The sequence below is a fragment of the Myzus persicae genome, unplaced genomic scaffold (assembly GCF_001856785.1).
Source record: "Myzus persicae strain clone G006 unplaced genomic scaffold, MPER_G0061.0, whole genome shotgun sequence".
In the NCBI taxonomy this organism is placed as follows: domain Eukaryota; kingdom Metazoa; phylum Arthropoda; class Insecta; order Hemiptera; family Aphididae; genus Myzus; species Myzus persicae.
The window spans coordinates 8,869-23,621 of record NW_019104265.1 but is presented as its reverse complement, the minus strand read 5'-3'; the positions used below and the strand labels follow the sequence as shown (position 1 = coordinate 23,621).

The 14,753-nt window shown below is 31.2% G+C and overlaps 2 protein-coding genes across 2 annotated transcripts; both read left to right on the top strand.

The window, feature by feature from the left end:
• Window positions 1–2,231: 2,231 nt before the first annotated feature.
• LOC111040603 lies at window positions 2,232–3,122 on the top strand. The gene has a single exon (XM_022324545.1). It carries the CDS (start codon window positions 2,261–2,263, stop codon window positions 2,897–2,899), a length of 639 nt encoding a protein of 212 aa, XP_022180237.1. The 5' UTR covers window positions 2,232–2,260; the 3' UTR covers window positions 2,900–3,122.
• A 4,575-nt stretch (window positions 3,123–7,697) lies between these two features.
• LOC111040599 (lipid storage droplets surface-binding protein 1) lies at window positions 7,698–14,479 on the top strand. The gene is made up of 8 exons (XM_022324534.1): window positions 7,698–7,828; window positions 7,921–8,066; window positions 8,352–8,537; window positions 10,865–11,036; window positions 11,251–11,411; window positions 13,147–13,404; window positions 14,057–14,158; window positions 14,266–14,479. The coding sequence occupies exons 2-8, from the start codon at window positions 7,950–7,952 to the stop codon at window positions 14,437–14,439; spliced, it is 1,170 nt and encodes a 389-aa protein (XP_022180226.1). The 5' UTR covers window positions 7,698–7,828; window positions 7,921–7,949; the 3' UTR covers window positions 14,440–14,479.
• Window positions 14,480–14,753: the final 274 nt, after the last annotated feature.

The window sequence follows — 14,753 nt, the reverse complement described above, 5'->3', positions numbered from 1 at the left end:
TATATAATATTATTTTCCGATGAATGATTGTTTTAGTAGGCGGATTTATGCGTATTTAATATATTTACACGTAGAGGTATTATGCACGTTACACAATTATAAAAAAAAATCTTGTATTTTATTACGATAGAACTGATGAAGCGTGTAATTCATTGACCTCTTTTAATGCTTTAATGGTCGATTTAATACTGAATAATGGCATAAAATTAAACAATAAATGTAAACAGTGTTTAGTCATAAGATTCTGTATTGTATGTTATGTAGGTACCTACTATTTGAAGAACCGTTCTCAATTTTAAGTTTTTTTCCATAGGTGTTTCAAGCGGCCACTATTGGAATTTTTTTGACATTGAACACTATTGTACCAGTTAAATCATCAAAACCAGACGAGAACTATAAACTTGAAGAGACATTCGAAAACATTCGTTCATCTATCGATTCAAAAGTTGCTGAAAATGGTCATTTCAAATCATTTTTATCCCCAGATGATAGGAGAAAATCGAATACCGATTTTTCTCAATTACAGGAAGACGTCGATGAACAGATGTCGGGTTTAGATTTTAATTTTGGCCAGAACGCTTATGACAAATTCCATTTGCCTCAACAACGACCTGTACAACCTAAATTTGTACTTAACTATGAACCATTAAGACCTTCAAATTATATATCAGCACCTTCTACGCGTTACACTGATTATCCATTCAGTATACCAGAACATCAAGATGATGGAGGTGATGGTGGAGATGGCGATGATGGTGGGGACGATGGGGGTGGTGGTGGTGGTGGTGGTGGTAGTGGTGGTGGGGGGAATGGGGGTAGCGGTGGTGGCAATAATGGAGGAGGGGGCGGAGGTGGAAGTGGTGGTGGTGGCAGTGGAGGGGGTGGGGGTGGTGGAAATGGCGGAGGAGGAAATGGTGGAGGTGGAAATGGCGGCCTTGGAGATGGTAACGATGGACGATTTATAGAACACCAATCTTTTGAGCAAGATTACGATAACTTTGAACCTCATAATGGTTGGAGACCTATTCATAATAAAATACAAGGATCAGATGAGAATCAGTTTAGGGTAAGGCCTTCAGTAAAAAAGGTCCCTGGTTACGGCACTAATCGAGGACCAGTGACTTCTAATAGTTACCAAAAACCATATAAACAACGATCGGTGTATAAAAAAAAGCAGCCACAACGATTTGTTGACGATCCATATACACGAAGATTAGTTGAAAATAAACGACCTTTAAAGGTATTTGATGATGATGATGATGATGTACAACCATTAAAGACTCGCGGAAAAAGCAGAAGACCTTTAAGGTTAAATGGAGAAAAAGGACGCTTGTCATATAATAATATACGCAATAATAAGCCAGCAACTGTTTTTGACGAAGACACAGAAGATGCTGACGAACCTAGGCCGTTACAATCAAGACGGTTTCCTACAAAAAAACGACAAGTGTGCCAGAAAATGAAAAAATCTATGACGCCAAACGATATAGAGGATCACGACATTATAGGAAGAAAAATGTCATGCATGGTGTGTAAAGACTTAGCTTCAGGTGGTTCATATGAAAAATGTTCATATACGTCAGACCCCATATCTGACGAATATTTTAAAGAACCAAAAGAGTTGAATAAATTAAAAAGAAATAGATTTAAGCGCAGAGTTGTGTATGACAGAAAAAGAAAGCAACCAGAAAGTGGTGAAGAAGTAGAGGACTATGAATATGACAATGTCAATGCTCAAGAATCTGAAGAAGATCCAGAGTATGTTCAAAATGCAGATGCTGTAGCCGATTACGATAGTGAAGATCCAGAAAATTACGAAACGGCTGAAAACGAAAGTGAAGAATATAGATTGCCACCATTGCCGATAAAATCTTCTACTTGTCGTAAAGTTATGAAAAAAGGGAACGTATGTAACGTGTGCCAAGACAATTTGACAAATAGACAGTATGAACAATGCGAATATGAAGATGATCCCAAAAAGAACGCTTATGAGTATTCCACACATAATGTGTACGATAAGCCTAGATACAAACGACAATTAGACAGTGACCGAACATACGATGATTACTTTAAAAAGCTGTTCCCGGAGCTTGGCTCAAACCGGAAGAGTGGTATAGCCACTAAGTTTTCGTCTAAGGATGGGGACTTTGGATTTTTAGACAACGGACAAATCGGTTTTAAGAAAACCAAATCCTTGTTGCTCGGTGATAAAGATTTATCGATTGATTTCAATTCAGGCGAATAAAGCCCAGTGAACAAGATGTTGGGTGATTTTCGTAACAAAGATCGGTCAAACTGCAAGAAATCGCTTAAAGATAAGATGACGTGTTACAAGTGCAAGGATGATACGGGTTCTGAGACAGAGGAATGCATGTACATAACAGATAGTGCGCCGAAAGACAGGAAACAGTCCTATCACGAAACAAAAAAATTCAACTCCAGCCCAGAAGTGGTAAAATCTACCGCAGATGTGGACAAATCTAACGAGAGTCACAAGCAACAGCAGCCGGCCTCATCATCGTTGACACACGTTTATGCTCCACTGTTTGGTTCTAGTTACGAGCCTTCGGCACAGTACTCGCACATTCGGCCACAGTATAAAAACAGAAATTATAGACTTCACAGGAAACCGGTGACCGAAGAAATCGCCGAGTCCACCGAAGACGATGACCAGTCTGAGGCGCAAAGCGTGGAGGAGTACGACTATGCGGACGATCCGAGTAGTCAACAGGTATCGAGACACGACTTGCCGGACGTAGATCCGTTTGGGCCCGAGGGAGCGTACAGCGAGGAAACAGTGCCAGTTTATGATCCCACATTGAGAACTTGGCTACCAAGGTATATGGTAATTAAGTCTTCGGAGGAAGCAATGGTAGACGCAGAACTAGGGTTCGATTAAAACGAAAACACGATGTAGGCAGGTAGGTACCTATATGCATCTTACTAACAATATTTTTGTTGTCAAATTAACATATTATAATATATTATATCTATTCACGAGTCAAAATATTATACTTATTATATATACTGGTGGTATGATAAGGGTATTACTTAATGGATCATTATTATTATTTGTTGTTGTTGTTATTGTTGTTATTATTATTATAAACGTGTATTGTATATCGAGATTCATATTGTATTTTTATACTATTATTCATATGTGCAATAATATTTATGTACCTTTATGTTATGTGTTATGTATTATTTGATTATTATACTAATAGTATTATTTGTAACTTATTTTATTAATTATGTTGTTTTAAATTAATATGTTTCCAATAAAATGTATTATGTTGTAGAATAAATCTTATTTTCTTTATCTGTAATATCCGATATTGCCCTTGAAAAATGAACAATAATTATTGATACGACATTAGGTGTATTTTGGTTTTAGAGTACTTACCTCAGTTCACGTGGCTTATCGGGGTCAGTGATGTACCCACCTCGGATTGCGGACTTATTCAACTAAGAAGTTAACCCACATGAGTTGGATTGCATAGTGGCGTGGCGCAAGGGTAATCGAGAGTTTCTGATTTTCTCGAGGGATAATGGGTGGGTGGTTAATAAGTGATAATGTAGTTAACTATAGTATCTTACTACTATTTTGGTAATAACTACGATAGGTAGTCACAAATATAACAGTGAATGCCTTTATAAGGGTTATTGGTACTGCAGGGTGGGTGAAATATTAGACTTGTCTCTTAAAATGTCAAGATCGCTACTCCACGCCACTAGATTTACAACTATTTTGGTTTAGGTATAATGCCGTTAACTTCATAAGCTAATCGTTTTAATAAGATAGGGTTAAACGCAGATTAGCCCAAGAAAATGAAAAATCTTAGGATGCGGCACTTGTTATTATTTATATTCTATAGTATATTTAGTAATTTACAAGGCGAAGTAATTGAAATAATATACATTAAAGGTTGTTGTGCTATCGTGGACGAAGTCGAAATCATACTAACTTAATCTCTAAATCTTTCCGAAATCTCTAAGAACAATCTCCTGAAATTTTCGTCAAAATCAGTCTAGTAGTGTTTGAGTACAACGTTGCCTTATTTAATAATATAATCTATAGGTATATTATAAATCAAAAAACAATAAAAAAATGACTGGAAAAACTACAATGCCAAATGTATGTACATATAATAGTTTATTTAGACTGGTAAGTGTAGAAAAGTTTAGAAAGAAGGTACAAAACAGTGATAAATACGTAGATGTAGGTTTATAACCAGGGCTCGGGACTTAAGCATTTGCTTATTTTTATGGATTGACTTAAAATGTAGCAGTGGACCTCTCATGTTTTTTTTTTTTTTGCTTTTTTCAGCGATCTTACAAAAAAATGCTTATTTCTGATTATCTCTGATTATTTTTGATTTTTTGACCAGTTTTTCTACTTTTTTGTGGTTTTCTCCTACAAAGTTGTTTTTGACAGGGATACGTCTATTATATGGGTAGATATCGAACGGTCATTTTCTACGTATAAAACAATATTATCGAACAACAGAAGGTCATTTGTATTTGAAAACCTCAGAAGACATTTGATCATTCAGTGCAATAATGACGATAAGATTTAATTAGTTAATTAACTTTTTTCAACTGTTTGTAAATACCGCTTACATTTTATTTTGCGAAAAATCTCTCTTAAAATCTATAAAAACCCTAAGCTCTTGAAAGTATAGTTTAATTTTTTTTGTGATATAAAGGTAAAGATTTATTTTTTATTTTTTTATTTTTTGAATAAATATTTTTGCTTAATATTAAGTTTTTTAAGAGTGCTTATAATGATGTTTTTAAGTGCTTTAAGTCCTGAAAACTGTTTATAACATATTACAATTAATGGTTAGGAGTATTTAAACATTAGCTGTAATAATTTATTGTTACTAATGAACAGCTAATAACTATATGTCTACACATTATTTTTATGGATTTTGAAATGTCAGTTAGAGTACAATAACAAAAATAAGCATTATCTATGTGTTGCAAGACTCAAGATTAAAACTTGTTGATAATGTAAGATATAAGTAGTTGCGGATAGGCCACTGAGGCCGATGCGGCCGATGTGTCGACATTTGTGAGAAATATTAAATCTTTACATTTGGGAAATGATACTAAGTGTAAAGTTAGATTTACTGTAATAAATTACTAGTTAATTTCTTTGTAATTAATTATAATCTATTAACTACCTACCTGTATGTGTATATCACTGTATATGATAAAATTACAACATCATAATTATTAATATTAAATAATTAAATAAACTTTAAAAAAAACAACAATATTATAATATTTCAAGGAACATGTTTGGGTTTTAGATACATGATTAGTTAAATAAGTTATAGTACTTGTTTATATAGTTGAATATTATGAAAGAAAACTGATAAAAATATTTTTTTTTTTTGTAAAATATACTGTAATATATTATTATAATGATTGTAAAATGAAATATTTGCAAGTGAAAATAATGATATTTAAACCCGTTATTACAACTATGATTTCCTTGATTAAATCGTCTGATTTGTTATATAACCAATTTTTGAAATCATAACATTTTAAATTATATAACAAATTACTTTGCCATAATTTTTTTTTTTTTGAAACAATAATACTAAAATAATGCATAGATCAATAATTATTAAGAGTAACACTTTTCGGATTTTTGATCTTAAAAATACTTATTATTCATACAAATAATTGTCAACCATTAAATAGTAATATTATAATCAGACTATTAATCGATTATGATAAAATATTTCACTAAACACTTTTGAGATTTTAAAATAATCATTGAGCCAGTTCAATTATGCAGCCTCATGACTTGTTTGTTAAAATTACTATTATTGTATTGAGTTAAAATTTTTATAAAATCCAAATCTATAATAATAATTATTTTCTCAATAATTCAAGAAAAATGTATATTTTCTTCAAAATTGTAGTGTGTTGTTGATGTAAGTATAATATTGTCCATCAATTTCTCATAAAATTGATTCATAGTTATTGTCACAATTTTCAGATAAAAGTTCGGAAAACTTGAAAAATGTGTTAGTTTGCTGTGTTTACATTGTCTGTGTTAAAATTTTAATGGATTAACTGCCCCGATTGTGATACATAAATTCTGTGGTAGCCGGCAGGCCCTACTATTATTATCCACAAATGAGGTAATTTATTTAAATAAACAAAAAGTAAAAAAAAACAAACGACGCATTATTCTAAAACCAATTTATTATGCATTCCTCATTTTGTTCTGAATGTGTAAATTATACATCACATCCGACGTCCGTGTTAAAAATATTAGTACAAACTGTGTTGTACCTATATTGTAAATAATAATTTAATTAATCACAAATAATTATGTCCGATTACAATATATTACAGAAATTATGCCTGAAATGCCCTTTTGTGTGTTTTTGAACTGTATTCAACAGATAACGTCTACATAATATCCACAAAGGCAATAAACAAGCATTTTTAGTCCTATAAAACATTAATTGATGTTAAAGTTTCTCATCATTGAAATAAACCAAATGTGCCACGCAAAGTACTCATGATGGAGGTTCCGTAATGTGATTTAAATACCTACACCCATGTGCACCTTCGATCTTCAGAGTGAAAATTAAAATAAAAAAAATTATGCTGCTGAATATTTATAATACAATGTAAGTATGATGTTTTTATCAATTTTAATTTATGTCCGTGTGACTAAATCGTCCGTATTTCGCCGATTTCATATCGAATAATATACTATACTATTACTACACTTGTGAATAAAGACTAAACGAATATGATTTATTATTTAAAATCAATGCTTTAATAAAAGTATTATACGTTTATATTATGATCAATGATCATTGATATAAGACTACAATACGATATTTACCGGCATATTATATTTAAGACCAAATTATTGTAATTATTTAGCTGTATCAGCGATAGACTGACTATTTCTGATACTGTAGTTATTTTTTTTTTAGGAATTTATAGGATTCTATGACAATAATAAAATGTGTTATGATATGTATAATATTATGTGAAGTCATCAACTTGAATAATTATGGCCGTCTGCCACCCGATCCAAGTATCTATATAATATATAGGTAATCAATTACGTTGCGTTTGTAAAAAATTTGAAATGTTTATCGTTCTCATTGTTACAATATTTAGCAAATATTATGACACAAACTCTCGAATATACTCGATGAGACATCGCTAACACAATACGTTGCATTTTTTTATTTTTCAACCGACCAAAGTCTTGTTTATAGCTAATTCTTAGTAACGGTACTATAATTATATTCTAGGCACGTGAAATATACACATTATACGACTTCTATCTATAACAAGGTTATATTGTTTTTACTATTACACTTTTGATTTGACTTCCATAAATTTCTTTCATTATTTTACTACAACATTGCAGTGGTGTGATTAAGTTATAATATTTTGAAACATATTATTATTATAAATGTATAATAATTGTATATACCTATATACCTAATATTCATTAGGACACGGGTCCAATGTATCAAACTTTCTCTGATCGATTTCAACGAAACGTTATAAAAACGTATATTTTATTATTATTATACATATTTACCTACACCCTACATGTGTTCGAGTGTACCGATAACCTAGGAGAGGTCACAATATCTTAGTCATCATTAATCACGCACGTACCCATAAACATATATATATATGGATTCACACACATACATACTACATAGTATATATATCACGGTAACTCAAGTACATTAATATCACCGATTGTTAAAGATCTTCGATTCATTCAACCGTGCGGTGTTGAACGAGAAACACATTATTTTCATTATAGGTACATTTTTTTCCCCCGTACAATAATTATTTAAAGTGATATAGTGAGGTGTGCAAATTATATTATAATTTTTTTCTTCAACACGGATTTAGATTTTCACCTAAAAATCGCCGACCCCAAAATGACGGCTTCGAGGAAACAGGATTTGCCTCACTTTGTGGCCATAAACAGGATCATGAAATTGCCGGTGGTATCGTCGGGCGTCAACAAAGCCACGTACATCTACGTAAAAGTTAAGGTAGGTACTTACCGCCATTATTGCTTATTGCCATAATAATCAGCGCTTGAATTAGGAAAAAATTGAAAGGGGAGGGGGGTGCAAGAGCTTAAAAAAAATGTGAGGGTACCTGAATATTTAAATATCTTACTGATTAGGATATAATTAGAAGAGGTACTCTCAGCCCACCCGTTTCTTAATCAATTCGAGCACTGCAGGGTTCAATATCGGACGTATCGATTCTTTCGAGGGCCATTCTTAACGATTCACAAAAATTGAGAGTAAACATACATAATTTTACTATAGATGTCGAACCGAATGATTGGATATAGCTTGGAAAGCGCAGAAAAGACAGTATTGAGCGTCGTGGACCTGTCTGTTCCGTTGGTCATCAAGTTTGAAGACCCGATCAACAGAATTGACGATATCATGTGTAAGTCGTTGGACGTCGTCGAACACAACATACCGATGGTCACTTACACTCCAGAAGAGGTGAGTACCAAAATACCGTATTTTACAATAATATTTAATATTATGGTTTATAAAAGTAGTTATTTTCGGTAATTTATAAAACATAAAAAAAAAAAATGCATGTTAATAATTACAAATACAGTAGGTATATCAGAGTAATTAAATTAATTTTTCGTTTTCTATAATGATTTTAAATTCATACGCTTTGATAAACATTCGGTTTCTTAAACTATACAGTATTTTCATATTTTAATGCACTAGAACCGTTTTAGGTCGTTCATGACATTTCGGTAGGTAATCTATATAATTGTTTTTCTTCAAGACGAAAAATATTGTAGATAAGTATCGGAAAAATATTTAAAAATCATATTAATGATATTATTTCTGTAATGGAGTTTGATTTGATAATGAACTTGTGGACTGCCATTGCGCGTTTCCCGACCCTTTTGATTACAAGAGGTTATGCTATATACAGAAATAATGATTCGATGCATTATGTTAAAAATGTATATCATTATAAATTAATAATGAGTACCTATAATTGTACAAATGTGAAATTAGGATAACTTTATACGTATTTATACCACGGTATCAGTGACTAGAGGTTTTTGTCAGTGCTTTATTTGAAAGTTATATTTTCAAGGTCATGCATCATATTATTTCAATGTCTTGCGTTTTGTCATCCACTTATAATTATAATACCTTTAATTTTATAATATATACTTACATAAAATAGCATAAACAGTATATTTAGTACTTATATTATTATAAACACATCAGTTATACACCTACCAAGTACGTTCATCACACTATATAGTGACATGGATTAAATAAATATTGATACACATTGTGGTGATTTTAATTATTGTCATAGTGACATTAAAAGTTGGCAATGTTAATACTTTTATGAGGGTTGAGGTGCAAATGATACAATATTTATACCAATGCAATCATACTATAATTCCCTAATAACTATAAGACTATGGTATCATGCATATTAAATATGAGTGGGTTATGGGTATAAAAATGATGTATGTATCGTATAAATAATTATTTAATACGGCCACCCTAGAATTAGGAAGTGCCTAATACAATAATCATAATTTATATTAAATAATATTGTATGATAAGTTACACAAAAACGGGTTTACCATACCTAGAGGGATATGAATGTCTTGTAATATGTTCCGATTGATGCAACTACAAAATTCAAACATAAATATTATTTAATTATTTAATAATCCACGATTTTAAAGAAAAATAAGTTCAAATATTAATTAATATTATTAGTTTATTATAAACTGTTTATGCTGTATTATATTATTACTTTGTTTTTTTCTTATAATATTTTAGCTAATAATAATATGGTACAACGTAGTGACCTTCCTATATACAATATTATTATATTATATAACAATAAACTATTTATAAGGAGAGTAATTTATTATATATTGTTCTTAAATTATATTGTTTATGATATTATAACTGATATTATATCTAAATTATAATAGAATATTAATTATTTGACTTTCGTATAAATATATCGGAGATATAATATTATGTGAATATTGAAAATTGCTGATTTGAAATCTAAAGTTCAGAATCAACATAAAACCGAAAAATAAAAACAATAATTCCTATTAAAATTCATTGATTTATTAATTAACTACCTAACTTTCTAGGACATTAGAGTATAACACACGTAATAAACACTTTGTTAATATAATTGAAGGAATAGGGTCGTATTTTTCGAAAAAAATTCATCTCATAATTTAATATAATAGTATACTCTATGATATTGATATAATTAATTTTCATTATTATTTAAACTACACTCGTTAGTCTGTACGATAAAATAACAAATATAACACCTTATAACAAGTTACCTATATAGTTTTGATTTTCCCAGACACATTGGTCAATGATTAGTTATGCACGAGGTGATATACCTTTGCTCTGTTTCATTGTTGTTCTGTTTATGTTCTACAACATACTAGTATATTATATTCATCGCCCTAGACTGGTGAATTTGACCTACGCCTGATAAACGATAAACGATAAGAGACACGAATCACCCGTTCATAATAAGAACTTTGCATTTAATTAAAAGCTTTTACTACTAATAATAATAAAGAGTACTTGATAAACCGCAACTACCCAATTGTAACACTTTATATAGTATAACTTTACGAGTAGATTTTTATGTGCTTATACGGATGATAATATTTGAGTTATAGAACGGTAGATATGTAAACTTGTTTGTATATTTAGGACAGCAATCGTAAAAAAATTAATTTAACCGATTAAACCCCGATTTTAACGGTACCTAATAAATCTTCGTCCCATAGATTTATTTCACTACCAAGACCTTCGTCAAGGCCAAAGTCGAGCCGGTGCTTAAACGCGCAGACTCCGTGAAGCAGCTCACCATGTTGGACGACGCTTTGAGCGTGGCCGACAAATACGTGGACAAATACTTGCCGGACAAGGATCCGGGCGAGGACGTGGCCGACAAACCGAGTAAGGATTTTTTATTAAAAAAAGACGTAATAAGACAAGTGGTCCTGGGGCTTTTGTTTTCGACACATGCACAGAGCATCTATTATCTACAGTGTTATAATGTGCCTATAATGTACCTATCACGTGTGATTACTAATTATAATATCATATATTATAGTCCAAATCTTTACCAAAATATGTCGGCAATATATTGTGTTGTTGTTGCCTACTGCAGGTACAGAACCGTCTAGCCAGGCGGTGAAGACTATCCGACACGTCAACCACTTTTCTAGGAAACTGCAAAGGCGCCTGACCCGCAGGACGATTGCTGAGGCCAAGCTACTCAAAAAACAGGGATACGATACCGTCCAATGCTTCGTGTACTTCGCAGATCTCGTGAGTATCCATTGCCCCCACACACTCCTACAAGACCTAAAACCTAACAGCTGAAGTCGAACGTGTTTGAGAGTGCTAAAATTAAATCGTATGACAATCGATTTTAATGACCGATTCAAGCGCGCCGTGCCATGTACAGTTTTTATTAATTTTTTATTCACGTAGATAATTTCCATAGCTCTAATGGACAATGGCTATGCATATAAGTCACATCGCCTATAAAATAGCACATCGATTATATTATAATTCTCAACTATTATAGTTTATGTTTATCTTTTTAAATTATTATTACATTGTACAATACCTATACTAATACACCATACAACGAGTATGCCTAATTATTTTAGTACATTTAGCTTAAACATTGTGACTGTTGTACAATCTTCTTTGTTTAAAGAGCTTCTTCTTCTTCTTCTTCTTCTAAGACGTTTTAAAGACTATAAAAAAAGAACTTATTAAAGAGCTTAGTGGTTAATAATAAAAGTAGTGAAAAAAGGAAGTACAAAAAGTAATATTACTAATATCGATGCATTAGAATTCTTAAATTAAATAAATAATAACTTTTATTGAAAAATAAAAAAAATAGTGGGCAAGTTCGTAACTGTTCTGTTGTGCAGTTGTAGGTGTTAGATGCACTTGGTAAAATTCAGTAGGTCACCGAGATAGCTTGTTAAATTTGAATTCAATGATAAAGAAAAAAGGAAAAATAACAAAAAATGATTCTGAGAGGTATTTTATGATTTTTATTTTATAATATATTACAATGATATTAATTTATTTTAAAATTAATAGTATGGTTGGCTGAATTGATTTTTACCAAAATCATGGCATTATTTTTTTAAAATTATTATAATAATATGAATTTATATCATATATTAGTATTATTAACTTTTGTTTCAATTCCGTCTTATCATGAATATGTCATAAATAGGTTCGGCAACCTAACGTTCCATACACTTTTCAAGCCTTGGTTACCAAAATTGAAAATTGTATACATTTTAAACATGCAGTCCATTATACATTTAATTTCCATAAATGAAATGAAATGAATAACGATTCATTTATAAAAAAATTATAAATTGAAATTATTCAAGAAAATGTGGGGGTAAAAAGGTTTATTGAATCCCCCCTACTCACCAAGTACATACATGTTGGGTGTTTGACCTAGTCATGTAGTAAGTAGTAAGTAATCTAATAATATATTTATTGTCTTTTATTTTTTAAAGACTTACTATTTTAAAATATTGATATAAAACCAGTCTTATTAGGTCTATATAATATTTTATGTTTCATAGGTAGAGTTCGTGACTACTAAAATAAAAATATTAAATGTTATTGCATATTGCAACACATTATTTTAATGAGGTATTGTTATGAAACTAAAATATCTGTTTAAAACCCGTTGATTAGCTGGTTTTAAATGTAAACAATCTATTATTGTATATTTGTACGTGTGTACAAATTTAATTTCAAAACTAATTAGAAAAAAATATTATTATTGCAATAATATAAAATATGTGATTACATAATATCTGTGTCCTACATTATATTATTTTTATTCCACACTATTATAACAAATTAAAAATGAACCCTAAAATATGACAGCAGTCACGAGCATTAATTGGAATGATTAAGTGTTCGGAAAATCGATTAAGTGATACATGGCTTATGTCACTGAATTACCTACTGAATATCAAAAAACACTTATAACTCACACATCGTAAAAATGTTTCAGTTGGCTAAGGACCCTAAAGCGTTTTCGGAAAAAATGAAAGCCATCTGGAAACACCTGAGTGAGGACGAACCAGAAAATCAAAAGCCACCAGAAAATATTGAACAGCTCATCGAAATGTTGTCGAGGGAGGGAGCCAGGCGCTTCGTGCACGTGACCAACTTCGTGGCCAAAAACATCAGTATGGGACCTGCATACGTGGGACACGCATTCACCTACGCTTCCCAGGAGGCTGCCTACTTGGCGGACCAAATTATAAAGGTGTGGATGAAAAACAATTTGGTTAACGATTAGGGTGCACATTAGTTTTAGTGTAGGTGCAAATGCGAGTATGGCATTAGATTACGGAGAGTGACTCATTTGCTACCAAGTTGTGATGAAGACCAATAAAAAAAAAATAATAAGGAAAGAGATTTTTCGAAGCAATTCTGAAACTTGGTTCATTCTTATTTTCGAGACACTTTATACTTTAAGTTCATATCGCGTAACCACAATATGATTATTCACATCTGAATATCTGATCATATGCCATTGTCGAAAATATTTGGTTTCTTCCAGGTATAATTAGTAGGTAGAGAATATATAGGCGTCAATTGCAATGTTCTCATTTTTTAAGTCGAAGGCTACATTCAAGGATTCCTTAGTATCATTCATCGATGTTCGATAAAACTCCGTTCATTATTAAGAATTATTACATACAAATTAAATTTGGATACGATTTTTAATTACGAACAGAATAACAAATCAGCAGTCGTAACTGAAAAAAACTTAATACTATTGTCAGAAGAATGTCTTTTCTCATTTCTAAGGTCATCTCTAATATGATTTAGTCGAATATCAATGCTTGCTAAAATTTAATGCATTGCATAATAATAAATACATAATGTAATATATAATATTTTAACGTTTTTAGTACGCTCATTTGGAGAATGCCAAAGGTACAGTTGTGCAATTAACCAATGCTCAGTTGGCCAAGTACAAGAAAGTTGTCGAAGATCTAAGGAAATTAATACTGGTAAGGGAAAAGCCCTGGGTGGTAACTAGTATAGTCACTATTATTATACAGTAGTGGTATAAGCTGATCGGTGAAATTTATATTAATTTGTTTAAAAACAATTTCAGGAGTATTTATCGTCAGTTTCGTCGAAAGTAAACGAGTCCAAAAAGAAAGAAACCGAAAAAGATAATAAAAACAGCGTTACGGTCGCGACCACCAAACCTCCGAAAGCCAATAAGGCGAACAACGCGCCAGCTGCCACTCCGGCTGCCAATGTAACGACCAACGGAAAGCCATAGTCACATAAGATTTATTTAAATATTCATCCATCGAATACTGCATAATATTTTTATCAGTTATATTTATTTTATTTTATAAGCGTCTGTTTTTTAGAATTCTTTTTACTCTTGTTTTGTTTTTATCTTATTTTTTATAACATGTGAACGTATTGCAATATATTATAATGCATTTAATATGTAATTATAAAATATTGTTTTGATTTTGGAAAATATATTGTAGTATATATTGTTTCACACCAGAATATTTATAATTTGTAACAATAAACAAAATAAACAAATATATAAATTATGTCATATTGTTATTCATTTAATCT